Source organism: Colletotrichum orchidophilum (assembly GCF_001831195.1).
Source record: "Colletotrichum orchidophilum strain IMI 309357 chromosome Unknown Scaffold_70.1, whole genome shotgun sequence".
In the NCBI taxonomy this organism is placed as follows: Eukaryota; Fungi; Ascomycota; class Sordariomycetes; order Glomerellales; family Glomerellaceae; genus Colletotrichum; species Colletotrichum orchidophilum.
In genome coordinates this window covers 83,503-102,121 of record NW_019173026.1, presented here as the reverse complement: position 1 = coordinate 102,121, position 18,619 = coordinate 83,503, and the positions used below count along the sequence as shown (strand labels likewise).

Sequence of the window (18,619 nt, the reverse complement as noted above, 5' to 3'; positions counted from 1 at the left end):
GGTATCTTGTCAATGATATCAAGTTGTTTCCCCGTCTGTACAAAGTCATTCAGCTCTTTTGATGCATCCGTGCCTAAGCATTGATTCTGTGAATTTCTGGTCACGTCTGTCTTTTCCTAGAAACTTTGACTTTCGGATGTCGCTGGCTAACTTGGGCTGCTCGCCAATCAACGCCGCCTGAGGAGTTCTGTGTTTAGACTCCGCACTTGACGGCGTATTAGAGGCTAGTCTGACGAGCACTCGCTCTTTTTTGTTCGGTGGCTGGTTCATGTGTTGACTATGGGACTACGGTCTTCATTGTCAAGGCTTACATGGAAGGCGAGGCAGGAAAGGTGTGGGTTGGATGCGGAATCTCTCGAAACTCCCAGGTGACGAAGCCGTGCGAGACAGTTTTTTTTATTTTTGGACAAATTTGCAACTTTCACGAATGATTTTGGAGCCACATCTGATTGAAAGAATGTCATTATTAGCTGTATTCTCAGGACATGCCTCATATCGTGTATACTCGCATCACATGGTATCATTATACAGAGTAAACATTAAACACCATCCGCCGGCTACCGCATATTCACGGGAGGAGTGACCACAATGGTATCCGGACTCGCCCCGTCGAAATCGGCGTCCGGCGGCGACAGCATCAGTCCCGCGTCGCCATCCTGCTGCGATGACTTCTTGGGCGTCTCAGACGCCTCGCGAATCTGGCTCAGTCGCCACGTCGGCTCGACTTGCGGAGTAGAAGGCGGCACGGTCCCCGCTCCCGCTCCCGCTCCCGCCGCCCCTTGGCCCCCGCTCGGGCCCGGCGCCGGCGCCGACGAGTCGGATTGAACGACGACGACGCCTTGCAGAGGCGCTGTGCTCGGTCGCTGCTGCCGGGCGACAATGTCTTTGACTCTGGCGTCGAAGGAGAGCAGCTTCTTCGCCAGGCCCCTCACGCCTTGGCCGATGAGCTCGGGGCGGTCCCAGGCTACGAGACCCGGTGTCCCCGGTACGCGGCGCACGTGTACCGCGTTGTACGAGACGTTGGCCCAGGCGGGACATACGTACGGATTCGGGGCCGGCCGAGGCAAGACGTCCCGGACCTGTGCCTGTGCTTCTGGGTCAGGGGGGCCGCTCGCGTCTCCTCTTCCTTCTTCTCCTCCTCCTCCTCCTCCAGACTCTCCGGTTCCCGAAAAGACTGTGATTGCCACGTATGGTTTCTTAGACGGCTTAGGGAGCAGGGTTTCTTGGTCCGTCAGACAGCGCGCCCAGAGTCGCATCGCGGCTTCTGGGCCGGGGAGCCAGGCCGTCTGGGTAAAGGTGATGATCTCGGCGGCCGAGAAGTCCTTTTTCGCCCCGAGGATGCGGATGACTTTGAGGACGAGGGCGAGGAGGCCCACGGGGGAGTCGCAGAGCGCGAAAGACGTCGTGTTTGGCTCCAGCAGGGCCCCGGGCCCGGCTTGGAATGAAGGGGACCTCCTCGCGACTGACTTTTGCCTCGCTTGCGTCTCGTCCAGGGAACGGAGATCCTCGTTCTGGTAGCCTAGGATGGGCGCGCGGAAGAATTTGGCAAGGGACCACTTCACCCACTCGAGGGGCGCCTCCTTCAGGGTCGGTGCCGCGAGCGACGGGTTGATGAAGTGGGCGCCCAGGCAGCTGTTCGCATGGTGGCTCGCCAGGTGGTTCGCGAGCTTCCAGTCGATTTGCGCGGGGCTGGAGGCGGCTGAGGCGGTGTTGGAGACCAGGTAGTGCGTATACGAGAGCCGCGACATCAACGTGTTGAGGAGTTCCGTCGTCGTCGGGATGACGGACGCGTCGTCGCTTGGGAGAGCATCGCTGAAGCCGAGGCCGGGCAGAGAGGGGATGACCACGTGGAAGGGCTGTTGCTCTTCGATAGATTCGGGCTCCGCGAGGGGCTGGGTGAGGTGTCCGAGGGATAGGTTTGTGAAGGGGAAAGGGGGTATCAAGAGAAGGGGGATGGCGTGGCTGTGAGATGATCTGACGTGGATGAAGTGAAGACGGACGGGCGACGTTGAGCCCGGCGGGGTTATGGCTGTACGGAACTGGGGTAGTTGATGGTTGAAGGCCGTCTCTTGTTCTCGCCAGTCGTACTTTTCAAGCCTGGGGTAAGTTAGACGCGCTTCGTACGAGCAAATCCCTTCCTTCTCTACAAATTGATTTTTGGACGGGATCGAGCAAGCTTCGACTTACCAAAAGTCAATGAGCGGTTCGATTCGAGACTTTGGCTCCCACCAGTCCCGAGACTTGTTGGGTTCCGAAGGCTCATGCGGCAGTCTCGTGAGCTCCAGTTTTTGCTTTGTGAGATCGAGATACTTGCTGGAAACCTTTATTTTTTGCAACAAGATTTGATGTTAGCCGTGAAAGCTCAACGTCTCGCCTCCCCTCGGCTACTCTTATCCATCCACCCAACCGTACCCCCCTTCACTTCAGCCTTTGGGACTCTCACATGGATGCGGTAAGGACTAATCTCATCTCCCGCCAGGCCGGCGGCGGCGCCTGAGTCGTGATTGTTGACCATGGTTGGAGTCAAATGGCATAATACGTGGTGAGCGTGCTGGCGGACCAAGTGAAGATATCGTACCCTCCTCACACAGCGCTGAGCGGAAACACCGGAAAGTAAACAAATCGCAGCAGCACACGAAGGGTTTTATTGAACACCCGAACGATCGATGAGTAATAGAACAGAACGAGGAACAGCGGATTGCAATAAGGCTAGGAAGGCAGAAAAACAAAAACACATAAAAAAATCAAACGAGCTTAAGCGAGCCAAACTATTTAATACAACCTCTCTCAGCATGGAGGCAGCATCCTACATCGTCTCATCAATACTATGGCCCGGGACTATGATAAGTGCCTTGTCCACCGTCTTCGCAACCGAAGAGGCACTTCCATGCCGTCCCCCCCCCCGGTTGCGAACTTGGAGTGTGGCGTTGTGGCTTACCTTCATCCCCTTGCTTACCAGGCGGCCTCTGAATGGCTGATCTGGAGAGGGGGATGGTCTAGAACAGTACAACAGGTACGGGCCGGGCAGGCCTGTGGCGGTGCGTACGAATACCCTGACAAGCTCGGAAATGATCACCGCTTTTTGCTATATTTGCCAGGTACAGAGTTGCATTAGTTGCCAGGGTTGGGCCGTCTGCCAACACACTCCTGGACGAAGGGCCCGTTATAAAGGCCTCATTGGTCATACTATAGTCCTCACCCCCTGCCTTCTGGGATACCTAGCGCTCTCGCCACGTCAAGCCACACCCCTTTCAAGATGAAAATCGCCTTGAGGTTCTCTGGAGCAGCAGGTCAAGGTGAGGGAGGTACTTGGACTCATGCTTATCTTGTTGGCATCCCGTGAGTTGCACACCGAGTGAAAGATTGCTGGATAGATTGTAAATCCTACCGCCTGCCAATGCCTGTTCAATCCCGCTACACCTACATACGCGTCCTTTGCCACAACTCACCACCTTGACGCGATCTCGGTACCTGGTTCCTACCCTAACGCCGCCCTCCTGGTCCTGAGCCAGCTAGCTTCGGCGCATGTAGCACCATTCTCGAGTCCTCGGCCTCATCTTCCACCGACCCTGTTCTATGCAAGGGTCGACATTCACCAGAGTGTTGTGACTGCCTTTGTAAAGACCCTTCAGCCCTCAGCAGTATTGTTTTCGTGCCCCGTCATCCCCATGTGGACATCGTCTTTAGGTGTCAAATGGTCCAAATCTCCTCCTGCGTGAGAGTATCCTCGCGGCCCACCATCAAAGGATCAGCCAAAAGTGTTGGGAAGCCTCCCGCAACTTAGATCTGAATCATCGCGTCATCATCCAGGACGCTGGTTGGCTGTTGGCGGTGCACCTCCAGGACCTCGCAAATTCATAGCACCAATTCGGGACACGATGTTGCTTCCAACAGCATCAACGGCTCCTCTCGGTGATGCCAGACTCGGTCCCTGAGGTGCAGTCTCTTGCACCCTGAACAGCCTAATCGCTGTACCATTCCAGATTCCAACTGTGCCCTTGGAGATCTGAATCTCGCTGCTGAACACAAAGCCCCACAACAGGGACTCGTACCATCCCAACGACAGCTGCGACCACTCAAAGGAGTGCACTCGTGGCGGTGTTGGCTCTACTCCCACCAGCCTGATTTCTTGAATCTTCAAAAGCGTCTCTCGGGTTGCAGATTCTCCAGCAAGAGCTTGTCTCGGCAACAGAGACGTCACCTGCTGGATCACGGTCAGGATGGTGTGAAGAGGCAGCTCTGGCAGCCAGTTTTCGATCCAATTGGCCGTTGGCTCAAAGCCACCGGACTGTGACTGTCCACTTGTGGAATATCCGCCCAGACTGGTGGTGCTGTTTTGCCTGGAGAAGTTGCTCATGCCGGCAGGCATCTTGCCTCTCGCCTTTTCTGACATACCCCGAAGTTGAGTTGGAACGGCGTCTTCCACTACCGATGCCTGCGACGACGTCACAGATGGGTTTTCGCTTGTAGTTGACCGGGCCGGCGTTGTGCGGTGATCCTCGTCCTCGCTATCGTCCTCATCATCACCGATTGCGAAGGTGCTGTCCTCTTCCGGGACATCACTCAGCGTCGGCGGTCGAGGATGAGATGCTGTTGGACTGCGGATACTTTCGGCTGAGCTCCTCACAGAACTTGGCTCAAGCCCATCGCCACTGGCGGCGGATTCTTTGCGGCGACGATTCCGTCTCTCGATCTCCTCCTGACCGCTTTCAAGGGTGAACGTTCGTAATGCTTCTATCCGCTTCTTATTACGCAGAATTGCGAAGATGAGCTCTGGATTCTCTGTCATGATATTAGTATAACGTTTTCTTCAAGATCCGAGCGATCACGAGGCTGCCAGGCTTGCATTCTCCGACGAACATGATGACTCACTTTGATAGTTATGCTCGACAATCGAGTTGATTGACTCCAACAGTGACCTAAGCAAATCATGATTGCTGTCGTTGGCGAGCAGAAATGAAGGTGAAGACATGGACGAAAAAAGTTGCAGGAGCTTTGAGGCAGATGCTGAGCTGAGACCCTCCAGATAGGGAGCGATATTGTTGATGACAGCCATGAGAGCCGGGTATATAGCTGTCAATCTGCCTTGGCTCGTGGTGATGAGGTTGTAGATGGACTAGTCTTTGTCAGCTGAAACCAACCTAAATGCATAGGCTTTTATCTCTTACATGTATGAGGAAGTCAGCATAAGTGCCGCTGAAGCCAGGTATCCTAATGATCAAAGGCAGACTGTCTTGACCTTCAAATTTTCGGTTGAGATTGGCGCCAAAATTCTTCTCAACGCTCAGGGTCTGCAGCAGAAAAGCACACATTCTCACAACACCTTGCTTGGATGCGTCATTCTTGTACTCCAAAGCGTAAAATAGAGTGAGCACGACAAAATCATGAACCCGCTCAGTATCGATGATGAAGGACCTAAATCTCTTGTTGCACTGTGTGATTTCCCAAAAGAGCATGATGATCTCTGGCGCAAATCTGGCATTTGTTTGCCCACTGGGAATATACGAGCTCTTTTCTTGGAGCGGTTGGTTGAGTATCCGTGTCATGCCATCGACGATGAACTGAAAGTCTTGTGGCCGATGAAGTCGCCCAAGGAAGTGGCGGTAGTAGTTCTTGGGAGTCGTGCCATTTTGCTCAGGGATTGGGTACAATAGAAATACCAGCAAAAGCTGGAGTGTGTATGTCACCAGGATCTGCTTCTCGTCCTTGAAAACCAGCGTATTGTATGGCACCCGCCAGGTGGCTGGATTGTACTTCAGGGTCTGCGTCTGTCAGCATGAGTTCAGGCACCGAGAGAACGAGGTGCTTTCACATACGGTATTGAGCAGGGAGCACAAGACTGATAGCACGACCTGCTTATCGGGGCACGTGCATATGTGTGTCAGGGCTCGAATTCCCTTCTGCGGCAGCAAGTTTGATGACATGTACATGCTCTGGCTAGTCATGGTGAGCAACAAGCGGAGTATCTCGCTGCGATTGCTCTCGAATTCTTTGGTGGTCGCCACGGATGTATTGCAGCCTACACCACTCTGCCAGATGGCGTAGGACACTTTCGGTCGTCCACTCGGTTGTCGGGGTAGGGTGAGGTCGGAGAAGAATAGCAGGTCTACCAAAGTGTCGATGAGCTCTTCAGCAAGAGGTTTGGCATCTTCGAAGTCTTCGTTTTCGTTCTTGGGCGGCCGCTGGCCATCCTGAGCCCCGTCGAAGAGTACCTCGGCCGCAATTGCAGATTGCCTCGTTCTCTTTCTACGTGCCCCCCAGAAGAACCGCTCCTCCCATGATTGAAGATTATCGGCCTCGTAGATGAAGGGAAGGATGCGCGTCAGGACGCGGACACAATTGAGAGCATCGCGTTCGGGAGCGATTTCGGGATCGGGAAAGGAGGGATGATGGCGCAGGATGAAGAGGCGTGACGTTAATGCCAGAATCAGAGTTTCTAAATTCTCTAGGGCCTTGTCTCGAGTGCGACGAATGTCGGCGGGCGCAAAGAGGCTGAAAATGTCCTCTGACGATTCCGGAAGCTCCCAAAACTACACGGGTGGCCTGGGTCAGTATCACGGGCAAAGAGGACACTTCACAAGCTGACATACAGAAGTCCAGTAGGGATCATCGGCTGGGATGTGTCGCTCTTCAGAAAGCCTGAAGATGCCTTTCTTGAAGACAAGCTTCGAATCGCTGGCGCCCATGTTGTCACAGAGGGGGCATATCCTTCGAAATGTTCTGACGGGAGGAGGAAGCTTGGGAGGTCGACGGTGCAATGTTCCGGACCAGAGGCGCACTGAGTGAGTGCTACGTAATGGCGGAAGAGCGGGTCGCAGGTCGATGTTTGGCCAATAAGGGGAGAAGAGCGGGGTGTGAGTTCGCCGTATCTCAAAAGTCCACGTTCCCGTCCCGTTTCCCATTCTCCGTGCCAGACCTCGATGCCGAGGTACGTACCTGCCTGAACTAAGGTGCCTTAGCTGAGGCACTCAAGGTATAACTCTTTGGACAGCTTTTGAAGCTTGTTGGCACAGCTCGCGGTAACGACAAAACGGCCGATTGCCCGCCTCTCTCTCCTTACTGGGTAAACTTGGAAAGCAAGTGCTGCCATTTCCCGATTCCTATATCCTCTGCTTGAAACGGTGGTTTATGGCCCACTCAGCGAAGACACAACTACCCGTCCACTAGTTTTTCCAGAACCTGGCATGTGGACAGGCTGGAGCTACTATACCTAGATGCGCAATGACGCGGGCTGTATTTTTCCAGGTTGAGACAAGACCCTTGCATTTCAGTCCCTCTATTCTTCTATAGGTCCCACGCCAATATTTATGCAAAGTTTGGGTCCTCTTTGAGTAATCGTAGGGCATCTAGTCATCCATTGTCTCTGCCCCATGAGAAACATTACACCCAAACGCCTTTCACAAGGGTTCCTGTCCCACTGGCTGCAGTCATTCATCTCCCAAATATCCTATAGACTTCGAAAGCGCTATGCGCCATCATGGTCTAGTGCATCCAGTTGCCGCCTGAAGATCTCCTGCCTCTCTCGTATAGCCACTTGTTGTTAAGTCCCACGCTGGTGCGCTTTCCGGTAGAGGGGCTCGGCGTTCCTGGATCAGGGAAGAGGGAAGAAGCAGTGCTCGCTCCCAAGTTCGTCGAAGAGCCGAAGGATGACCTCCGGTTGCTGTTCAGACTGGCCGAAAACTTGGAGGGGCTGTTGTGAAGGGGGGACGGAGAATAGGACTGTCCGTTTCCATTGAAAGAGCTCCCAAGAGCCGGGCTGCCTCTGCCGGAAAGCGGGGAGCCAGAGAAGCTCCGATTGCTCGCCGGTGAGCCTGCCAGAGACGGTGTCCGCGAGTAACGTGGCGGGGTACTGTAGACAGCATCGGGTGTGGCTGCTGCAGAACTGGGCGGCAATCCGAGAAGTTGACGCTGAGCGGGCGTCAAGGGAATGTCGGACAGATCATCGGCGGATCGGAGGAGAGGTAGCATAGCCATGCCAATGTTGACCAGTGGGATGAGCTGAATTAGATAGTATGCCCATCCTAGATACGACCGCAGGGAGCTACTGAACCTGCTTAGATAGTCAGCAGTGTCCGCACTTGAGATGCAAATGGAAAACGTACCATTGTGCGGGAACATATGAACGAGACAAGATCTGGGACAGCCACAGGCTAACGAGGAAGCCAATATTCAGCGCTATTCTTCTCACGTTCTTCTCGGAAAAGGTCGTTGCATTCCGCCGTCTCGTGATCTCGTTCAGGCGTGGGTGTCTCCATGTACCGGGACTGTCGACAATAGGGGTTGGCTTTTGTGGCGTCGATCTGACGGGAGTGCTCACGGCGGCTCGGCTCGCCGACGAAGACATCGTTGCAGTAAATACTAGCAAGACGGGGGAGGTGAGGTCGAAGGAGTTGATGCCGTTACGCGGTAGCCACAGTCAGGGTCAAGGCCTGTTGCGCATAACGTTAGTTCCAGTCATCTGCAGGTCTACGCATCCGTCCGTGATGGAAAATGTGACTTACTTGTCCCAATGATTTCGCAAACCTGTTTGATGTTAGTAGTGTGTCTATTGAGACGCTGCGCTGTCGCCGAGCGCTGGCGTGCTTCAATGCGCCGCTTCAAGTCGAGTTGTCGATGGTGATGGATGCGACAGAAGATAAGAGCTGCGGCGTCTGGCAAAGGCACTGGCAGAAAAACAACACTCCAGCCACACGGGCCACAGCAACCGGCAGGAAGCGGTCTGTTGTGTAATTAGTGGGTACCTGTGCTCTGCCGGGTGGGGTGAGGTGGCTTGATTGTGTCGCGTGGAAGGCAGGTACGTATCGTGCCTCAGCCCGGGCGCACTGAGGCCTCACAAGAAGTACCTCCAGCTACCTTACGTAGCAGGAGTCCTTCCAGGTTGGGTTCGGAGACACTTGGGTTAAACTTTCGGCAGCTTATGAACTACCGTGCTGACTACGCAGAAAGCTAGGCCGGAGACACGCAGTGTGCTAGCTGTCCGGCTGTTGGAGAATTGGACGCGGTACGAGTAAGGTACCTCCTCCCGGTCGCTTTCGAGAGGCATTCGTAACAGCGGAAGCCGGGGGGACGTCGGAATCCCCGCCGTTCACTGCCAGCACAACCCACCTCAGCACCAAGAAACCTCCGAGCTCGAGCTCCGCGGCACTGCCTCATGCTTTTCCCTTTCGATCCCTCCGAGCTTTCCATGCGGGCCACGTAAAGCCTTTTGCTGCTTTGCTTCCTCCGTCATTCATATTCTTCAACCGACGACGACCACCGGAGCTTGACCCTTCTCGCATTACTCCGACCATCGCGCCGCCCAACATGGGCTTCTTTGACAACATCATGCACCAGTTGGACGAGGGCGTCTCAGGCTTCTTCGGACAATGGAATGCTTACACAACTGCACTCGTCACTCTTCTCGTCGCCATCGTTTCCTACCGAATCCTCTCTAGCCAGGACCCCGATACCCATCCTATGCTGCTTGCCCGTCAAGCCCAAGGCTCCCCCGTCCGCCAACCAGGAGAATCCCCCGTCTACCGATCCCACTCTGCCCCTCATGGCATGCCCCTGAACAGCGGACTCAACGTCAAGGACCCCGGTTCATCGAAATGGGCGAGAGGACGCGATGGAGATCTCCGGGATATTTGGAGAAGAGCGGCGACTGGTACCTCTGAAGAAGGCAAGCCCGTTGTGGGCAAGGGCCGCTTGTTGACGGTGCTGGGCTCTGAGAACGTTGTCGAGCATCAGCTTGGTAAGTACACTATCGATTGCGCCATGGTCAACTTTTAATGTTGTGCAGATGATATTACTCGTCAAATCAACCTCATCGGACAACATATTCACGAGCAGGGCGGTATTCGGGTCGCCATCTATCTGCCAAACTCTATTGAGCTTTTGGTGACGCTGTTTGCCTGCAGTTTTTACCCGAACCTCACAGCCATCCTGATTCCATTTGATGTATCAGACGAGGAACTCGTAATGATGCTGCGTCGTTCTGCCGCCGACACCGTCATAACAGCCCCTGGCGCGTTCCCCTTCGACTCGGTCGTCAAGGCATACCCCGCGCTCCGTCAACTCATCTGGGTGGTAGACGAGGGAAGCTCCCACATGGACTGGAATGAAGTTCCTGAGGGCATGGGCGGCAGTGTCAACGTCGCGACATGGCAAGAGATCCTCCGGGATGCACCAGTTGATGCCTCGAGAGAGGTGCCCCCTGTCGACAAGGAAATTGAACCGAAGGATGTCGTTACTTTCTGGCAGTCGAAACCTGGAACCATGGAAGAGATGGTGCGCTTCACTCAGTCCAACTTGGTTGCCGGAGTTTCCGCCCAGCTCGCTGCGATCCCGACCACCCAGCGCCTTGGCCCTTCTGATCTGTTCCTGCCAGCCGACTCTCTGACAAACATCTACACGTTAATCCTCACATTAGCAGCTCTATACTCCAACTCATCCGTCGCCTTCAACTCTGTGGCTGGAAAGGTCACCGACTTGGCTTTGGCCACTCAGGGAGTTGCTCCTACAGTATTGGTTTCTACTCCCGAGACTCTGTTGAAGACGCACCAGGAGGCTACCAACCGCCTGACGTCTGCCTTGGCCAAGGTTGCTCACTGGGCTCAGTCTCGAAGCCTCACGGAGAGTGGTGTGATGCCAGTTGCATCCGCTGCGGCACGTTTCAATAGCGCATCTCGACCAGCTATCGGCAAGACTCCTGGCAAACTGCGTCTCCTTTACGTTGCGGACAGGGTCGACGCCGGCTCGCCGCCTTTATCGTCACGAGAACTTTCCGACCTTCGCGTTTTCACAGGTGCTAGGGTCATCTACGCTTTGGCCGCACCCAAGGTTGCCGGCGCCGTCGCTCAGACTGGTTACTATGACTACAGAGTACATGATGATAAGCAGTCGCACTTCGGTCCTCCTCTGACGAGCACTGAGATCCTGTTGAGAGATACTGATGAGCTAAAGAATGCGGATCAGGAATATCAAGGAGAGGTGAGTTTGGTGGTGGTTCGAAGCTCAGTCACACATCTAACGCTGCATGACAGATCATTGTTCGAGGTCCCTGTGTTGCAGGCAACGAGGCCACTATCAAGACTACAGGGAAGATTCGGGACGATAACACGTTGTCATATGTATAGAAAATTCGTGTGCAAGGCATTTTGAGATGTAGCTGAGCCCACGGGTGTGGCCAACAATCGCATATATTTTTACACCTTTTCCTTGGCCTAAGAGATGGCACATGTTCATTCCCGTTTGGTCGATCAAATGTGATCATGTTTGCGATCATGGGCTTGCCCATTATTCAGAAGAACTGTCAAGTTCTGTTGCCGCCGTGGCTGACGCCGCGCCGTCTTCAGCAGCTGCAGTGGCTCAAAGCGTACTGATACGCTCGCAGGCGGAGGCTGTTACGATGCTGGTCTTAGTCCACAATGTCAGGGGATGGTCTGCAAAGGCTATCAAAAGAGCGATGCCAACGCAGCGATCTCGACTGTCACCGAGCACTGTGCTCTCTGCAATCAGTCGATTCTGATGCTTTCTTTACCATGATGAGACATGTCCCCGCCCTGTTCAGCTGTTGAAACGCGTTGTTCAGATGCGCGATCTTGAGGGTGCAAAGGTGGCGGGATGTGATATTTCGGCCTTGAGGCTTCGGCAACTCATTTGTCGGCGCCGTATCCAATATATCAGTTGTCTCACATTGTCACGGGGAAACTTCCAGGTTACACTTGATGAAAGAAGTATGATACTTGAGGCCCGCCTGTTATGACTGTGACTCTCCGAGTACCGCATGTCGACAGCTTTATCAACTACCAGGTCATTCCAGAAATAATAATGTTGTTGTCTGGGGAGATGCGAGAAACAAACAAATCTCTACACAAGTGGAAAACCCCAACTGACGCCGAAGCATCACCATTCCATAGCGACCTTCTGGATCGGATTAACATGTCAGCAAGCACGGCGCAATTGGATATTGGCTGGGAAGAACCAAGCAAGAAGCCGTCTCCGTCACAGAGCCAAAGTGTATCACACAGAACGCTGGCAGCGAGCCCATCCGTCCTTCAAAGGACTGTGTGCGACTGGAGCTGCTGCTGCCTGAGAGCATATACTGTCGATTGCTGCAACGCGGTGGTACCGGGATTCATCCTCTGGATGATGTCTTGTCTCAGCTGTCCATTCCTCAACGACTATCAGTAACCTACACGCACGCTTCATAGATGTGGTGGACTGGGAGTGAAAAGGTATAGAATCAGGTCTACTTCGCTGACGCTACGAAGAATGGAAGTATACAAATAGCGTTACTCAATTAATACCACTTGACTGCTAGTCTTATGGCTCACTGAAAATACGGCAAGCCCGAAGTCATCAATGAATACTCTATGCCGTTGAGAAACTAGGTCTATTGGTCTGTGATTAGAGGCTCGTAGATCATATATGTCTGTAAAGGTTGAGTTTGGGCAAGAGCACTTTGATATCAGAACATTGCCAGGGGCATGGATAATGAAGTGTAAACTGGATTGAGAACTTCAAGAGCGAGGCCTCGACGATCCGGCGCTATGCAATCAATCACGAGTTTTGTACTACGCGCAGAACTTCACGTTGAATCCTGTGGCCCAGCAAAAGGGATTGTCGCAGATTCGGTACTTTAGGATATGGTGTGAAGGTTCCCGTTTCCTAGAACTATTGAATGAAGAATATCGACATACTTATGCTAGAAGGAGCTTCTTCCCATTCGCTTTCCAAACCATGAATCCTAGCCTTCATCAACGATGACATATTCATAGGCTCAAGACGGGACATAAGAAAACGTTGTTCTGCTTTTTTTAGACTTCACTTCTTCAACCATCGACAGTCCGAGATTTCTGCTTCCACATAAAACCTAAAGTGAAATGCCATATCAGGCTATGAAAAGAACGAAACTACATCACAAGTTGAAGCCAAAACAACGCACAGCATTGCCCAGAGATTGTGGTCTCACAGAATCCGATAAACCGGACATGAGCGTAAATAGCCCCGTTTGTACTGCCTAGAATAGACCTCCCAGAGATTGAATCATGCTCGCTGCACCATCTGCAACTCCAAGACAGTCCCCGTCCGCTCGGCCAAAGCGAGAGCGTCGCCGCTGCCTACCAGCGGTTCTTCCAATTCCCTCTCCATGTCCCTTTTATTTTTTCAAAAGCTAGGAGAGATATTCTGCCGTGTGACGCCACGCAAAGAGGACCCCCACGGCGACACCGTGACACATGCTCCATCACCACGGCCTCATCTCGTCCCACCGCACACAGTGGGAGCCAAGATTGCCTCTCGTGGGCGTGCAGAGCGTGTTCTTTTGTCCCTTTTCTTTTGTTACACTGGCTCACGCCCCCTGGATCGTGCGTTGCGCGCCTTCACCCCCCCCTTCCCCTTAACCCTCGACTCCATAGCTGGGGCCCCATCGTACCGGTGACTATGGGACTCATCGCGTGCCCAGTCTGCCTCAGCCCGCTTGGAGGGTCCCCAAATGCCGGAGACGATCAAGTAATAGAAACCAGGTGGCCATGTCGTGTCTCTCGCTTGTAGTCGCTGCAGCCCAGATTTCGCCTCGGACCTACAGATGCAAGGCAAGGCAAGACGGAAGAAGGGAGGCAACAACAACAAAAAACGCCCAGGGAAACGAAGAGCGGGACGACGAACTTTTGACGAGCAGGGAGTAGGGAGTAGAGTAATGAGAAGGGTATAAAATACGGTAGGATGGAGGACGTTTTGGCTAGTGCTATATAACGCCATTCAAAGACGGAATTGCGAAGAGACTGAATTTTTTCCTCGTATTCTACCAGCAATTGCCAGAAAGCACGCCGCAGGCTGGTGTCCAGAGCCGCCGACTTGGCTTTGCCCATGCCGGTATTGGATAATTTTTTTTGCTTCTCCTTCTCTTTGACATGTGCGGTAGCACCGGCGGGACCTCACCAAGAGCGTGGCCCACTCCGGTACTGCTTATTTGGATTCTTCATGCTTGTGGAAGTTGACAGTTGCAGCCAAGACATGACCTACAGAGGTATGGTAGTACTACACATGCATTGTGCTAGATGTGCCGCTTCTTTCACTTCACTTTGCGGTCCTTACTCCAATGTTGGGAAGGTGACAAAACAAAAAAAGACACGAGCAACAAGAGACCAAAGGGGGACAGCGATCTTGCGTGCCACGGTGACGCAACCCGGGCCCCGTTTGCGGGCCGGCAACGGCAACGGCTACGACGACGGCTACGACAACGGAGAGAGAGGGGCGAATACTCTGGGCCGGTCTGGAGGTCTAGACATCGATATCGAATGGGACAGAGGTCCAGAATTATTCCATTTTGGACCTCAAAAGAAGGTGTGGCGATGGGGAGAGGGGTGGGAGGGGGGGAAATCACCCACAGTACCATCGAGGCAAAACGTCGTCCGATGTCGCGGATCAGCGAATCGAATTTCGCTTCCAGGCAAACGACGTACATCTCGAGGAGGGATTCACCTATGGGATGGGATGCGCATAGTCGTCCGCGTCAGAGACCGAGAATCTCTCACCATCTTCAGCGAAGCTTGGGTAGATCTCGAGAAAGTCACCCTTTGCGGTCGCCGCCAGAGAAGGGGGGCAATACAAGAAAAGGATCAGGGCCAGGCCTAACCCCCTTCTTCCCATACCATCTCATTGGGCCGAAGCAAGTAGAGCATCGCCGGGTAGGGTTGCATACATGGACCTCTCTATGGCAAGCATCGAGACATAGTCCAGGCTTTTTCGCAACAAGAAGGAGAGAAAGAGAGAGAGAGAGAGAGAGGAAAGCATCCCTAAGCGAGAAACGTCGAGGGGGAAACGAAAGAACCATCACGCTTTTGCCTGCTTGACCGTATTCACTTCTCCGAAAAAAGCCTCCTCCTTGAAAGGAAGATCCGGAAAAGAGTCCTGCGGAATGGTGACGGGGGTCCTTTCTCGAGACGAAGGATAGCTCTCACAACAAGCAAAGTCCACCACACCCGCGCGTACATGATGTGCGTCCCATTCCCCTCGCGCCGCACCCCTGTGCCGATGCGGGCCTGCGGCAGCCGAGCTGGGAACTTTTGTGGAAGCCAAGCGGGGGGTCGTGGCCGCACCACCACACTCTCGAGAGAAGAAGAACCACCCCCCGCATGGTCCTGGTTCCTACCTCTCCATCGGATCCAAATCAGGCAAAGAGCTCGAGGGCTTGGGGTGGGTGGAGGAAAGAGGTTAGTTAGGAAAGGCTGGCCGTCTAGACTCCAGGTTCCTGCGACTGACGTATCTCTCACAAGCTATTTACCAAGGCAAAGAGACATCGAGCGGGATGAGGGTGGTGTACGGCCGCCGGCGGAGAAGACGTTCGAATTTATCGCATGTGTCCCTGGAAAAGAGGCAACGCACACACACTCTCTCACACAATACATAACACCACCTACCTCGGGGATACTGCCACAGTTGAACTCGGGGTCCAGCCACGATCTTCATTTCGAGGACGTGTGAAACGCCACACGATGGACCCAGCAAGAGACCGTGGTGTGGACGACAACAACGATGCTCGAGGCGACGAGAGGGACAGGAAAAGGAATCAAGCCCCGTCCACTCCCGATGAGATCCCTCCCACCCTCTAATCTTGAACCAAGCCCAGTCGGCGAACCGCCAAGAAAAGGGACTCGAGATAGCGTGCCGGCTAGCCCTTCGACATCGACATCGTCCGTAGACGACGTGAGCACAAACTTGTTCATGCTGCGTTGTGAGGAAGTTAAATGCGGGGAAAATAACGGTCAATAACCCGCATCAGGGCCTCGTCCGTCAAACCACTCCGTCCCTGGCCTACCTTGATACATGCAAATCGCCCAACGGTCGAGATGCTTGACAAGCTGCCTTGCCGCCTCCACTGATCTGTTCTCGTGTATTTTGCGGAGATGGGTTGTTGCACGCGTGATATTGGCATTAGCAAATTTGAAGTTCGTCTTTAGTCATGGCGTCCTGTCAACAACCTCTCTGTCGGTAATCGTGCAAGACTAGCTCGATGCTGGGGCTAGGGAAAGCAATGGCCACGGAATGCCACCCCGATACAGTTTGCGGGGAAAGAAAGTTGCACAGAGGACACGCGACGAGCTTAACTTGCCTAAACCTTTGGCCCAGACCCGTTCTCGAGTCCCGCTTGGTGAACCCTTGGAAAGAAAGACATGCCTATACGTCTACCTGTGAGCGAGCGGCGGTAAGACGATCCTTCCATGTGTCAGGACGTAAAAAGTAATAGGTATGCAGTCATCCGAACCCCCCGTCGGAGCATAATCGCTTTTACGGTCGACGAGCTCTGAGGTTATTCAGTGACTTGCCAGAAAGCCTATTGCCTTTACAAGAATGGCTGGAGATCCTTAATCGTCTTTGAACCAAGTGGTTGAGAAGCCTGAAATAGCACGGATGTTCACAATGTTGCAGTCGGTTAGTAGACATCGTTCTCTTTGCAAAGGAAATGATGATAGGCTAGGCATCAGACGACCGGACGAGGCTGCGGCTGCGTAATTGTAATTGTGCTGTTCGTCGCGACGAGCGGGCCACTGCGCTAGGACCGATGAGTGTAGACTAAAGGGTTAATCATTGCCACCAGCAGGTTCGAATCGGACAACCGACCTGACGAAGAGTTAGGCTCATACCTTCCGAACCCTTGAGCTGCAAACACTGGAAGTATGTTGAACCACGGGTTGTACGGAGTACGGGCTCTCTTCATGCAGTATACTCCACACCACGGTCTCTGATCGGTGCCATTGGAGGCGGCCGATGGTGCTTATCATTGGCTAGTCTCGGGGACCACGCTTGTCTTTGTTAAGACGATGATTGCAACGTTGCAGCACCAATGAAGTGACGGCAAATCGTTCAAGGCCCGAGGCGTGAGGCGAACCGATTCGACGAGAAGTGCTGAGCAGACACCCAATGGGGGCGATCATGACATCTAGACAGAGACAGGGAATTGGGAGGAGAGCGAGCAAGAAGGGGGATGGATTACCCTGAGCTCACAAAAACCAGTGTGTTTTCCATGTTTCCTTCTTTTCCGCAACTGTACATTAACCCATCCATGCTTTGAAAGCGGACAAGACAAGGGGTGAACCCGACATCGACCGGGGCCTCTGGACGCACCGGACATCGAAGCGACCCTGCAACTGTGTAAACAGCCGCCGTTGTCAGTGCTGAAGCAAATTTCCGAGCAGGGATCGCGGCAGGCGCTTTAGCTCATGTTAGAACCAGTCGGTGGAAAAGGCTGGCAAGATGTCGATGCTCAAGAGAAGAGCACTTGGCGGCTCGACTGACAGGGATTGATATTAAGCAGGGGTTCTAGAGCCAGAGCCAGAGCCAGAGCCAGCTGGCAGACCACACTTTTTTTTGCTCACAACAGCGGCGGTGCGGGATGATTAATCGGTATAGACATGTCATCATCAAAGGGCCAGGCTCACGTTCTTGTCAATGAGAGAGGATGACGTTCATGGCGCTCCTGCAAGCAGGAACCGTTAAGAGATGCATGTCTGGCTGCAGTATGATCTGATCAAGCTTCAGAGAAGAGAGGTGTCAGTACGTAGGGGTGTGTGTGTGTGTGTGTGTGTGTACAATGTATGCGTGTTTATCCTGCACCAAACCTTTCGTGGAGCCCTGGCAAGCGCGAGAATGTCAGTCCTGATAGAAATGGAGAGAGAATGATCGGTCCCAGGCGGAGAAGATTGGGGGTCACCCCTCTGCTCACCTTCACCAGCCGGCCTAGCGTGTAATCGAGGGACAGGTTCTAGGGTTTTGATGAAGTGGCGGTGGGCTCACTCTCACTCGAGAAGCAGCAACAGCAGCGTGTAGAGAGCCCAGACAGTCCAGACCCTGGCCCTGTCACCCAGCAATTGGCTTTGATTTGGGCACAAATGATCAAACCGCCAGTGTTCAAAGTCCGCTCCATGCTGCTCCGGTGCCATACGGAGACGATGTCTCCTCATCGCCGCCAACCTAAATGTCGCCGTCTGCAGACCAGTATGAAGCGTGTCTCGGACATGGTGTTGGCGGTCGTAACAACCCGCGGCCAATCAGATTGTTCGGGCTTGATAGACTTAAGCCGGCATCAGAGGTTGCTGGAGGAGTGACGGTCGGGTAGAAGGTGACCATGTGTGAGGAGCGGTCCTCTGCACGAACGACCGCGCCCACTGCACTACCTAGGTGCTAGGTAGAGAGGCAGACCAATTGTTGACCAGAAAGATACGGGGACAAGCCACACGTCCCGAGACCGAAGATTGGGGGTGGGGGAACACATTGAGCGAAAAGGAAGCAGATGACGGCAGCGAGCCGAGCTTGCAGGATTCTTCTTTCGACTGGTTGGCTGCCTTTCGCCGGAGCAGTTCGCGCCTTGCGGTGAACGACCGGTTTAACGGTTGACGGGAGGCGCACACTTGGAGACGGCAAAGTCGACTTTAACTCGTCGGGGGGATGAGCCGGTCACCGCGCTAGCGGCTTGCTCGAGGGCTTTTTGCATCGAGTGAGGCTTAGACACCCCCCTGACTGTGAAATGGCGTTTGTAGAACTTCTTTGCATGCTTCCTCGGTCCTTCTAGCGCTCCGAACCGCATCCCTCACGCTTGGCGACAAGCGTATCGCTGCCCTTGATTAGGGTTGGCGCG

At 53.8% G+C, this 18,619-nt stretch overlaps 4 protein-coding genes across 4 annotated transcripts; 1 reads left to right on the top strand and 3 right to left on the bottom strand.

Annotated features, from left to right (window-relative positions):
- Positions 1-557: 557 nt before the first annotated feature.
- CORC01_08305 (epoxide hydrolase) lies at positions 558-2,515 on the bottom strand (the record flags this gene model as incomplete). Its single annotated transcript, XM_022619937.1, has 3 exons — positions 558-2,097; positions 2,188-2,321; positions 2,444-2,515. The coding sequence occupies 3 exons, from the start codon at positions 2,513-2,515 to the stop codon at positions 558-560; spliced, it is 1,746 nt and encodes a 581-aa protein (XP_022473541.1).
- Positions 2,516-3,802: 1,287 nt separating this feature from the next.
- On the bottom strand, positions 3,803-6,686 carry CORC01_08304 (high-temperature-induced dauer-formation protein; the record flags this gene model as incomplete). Its single annotated transcript, XM_022619936.1, has 5 exons — positions 3,803-4,782; positions 4,873-5,116; positions 5,169-5,762; positions 5,817-6,530; positions 6,591-6,686. 5 exons carry the CDS (start codon positions 6,684-6,686, stop codon positions 3,803-3,805), a joined length of 2,628 nt encoding a protein of 875 aa, XP_022473540.1.
- Positions 6,687-7,482: 796 nt separating this feature from the next.
- Positions 7,483-8,344, bottom strand: CORC01_08303 (nuclear pore complex component; the record flags this gene model as incomplete). Its single annotated transcript, XM_022619935.1, has 2 exons — positions 7,483-8,050; positions 8,103-8,344. 2 exons carry the CDS (start codon positions 8,342-8,344, stop codon positions 7,483-7,485), a joined length of 810 nt encoding a protein of 269 aa, XP_022473539.1.
- A 710-nt stretch (positions 8,345-9,054) lies between these two features.
- Positions 9,055-11,117, top strand: CORC01_08302 (uncharacterized protein; the record flags this gene model as incomplete). Its single annotated transcript, XM_022619934.1, has 3 exons — positions 9,055-9,733; positions 9,782-10,971; positions 11,025-11,117. Coding segments are annotated over 3 exons (1,962 nt in total), but the record flags the coding sequence as incomplete, so codon positions are not given.
- Positions 11,118-18,619: the final 7,502 nt, after the last annotated feature.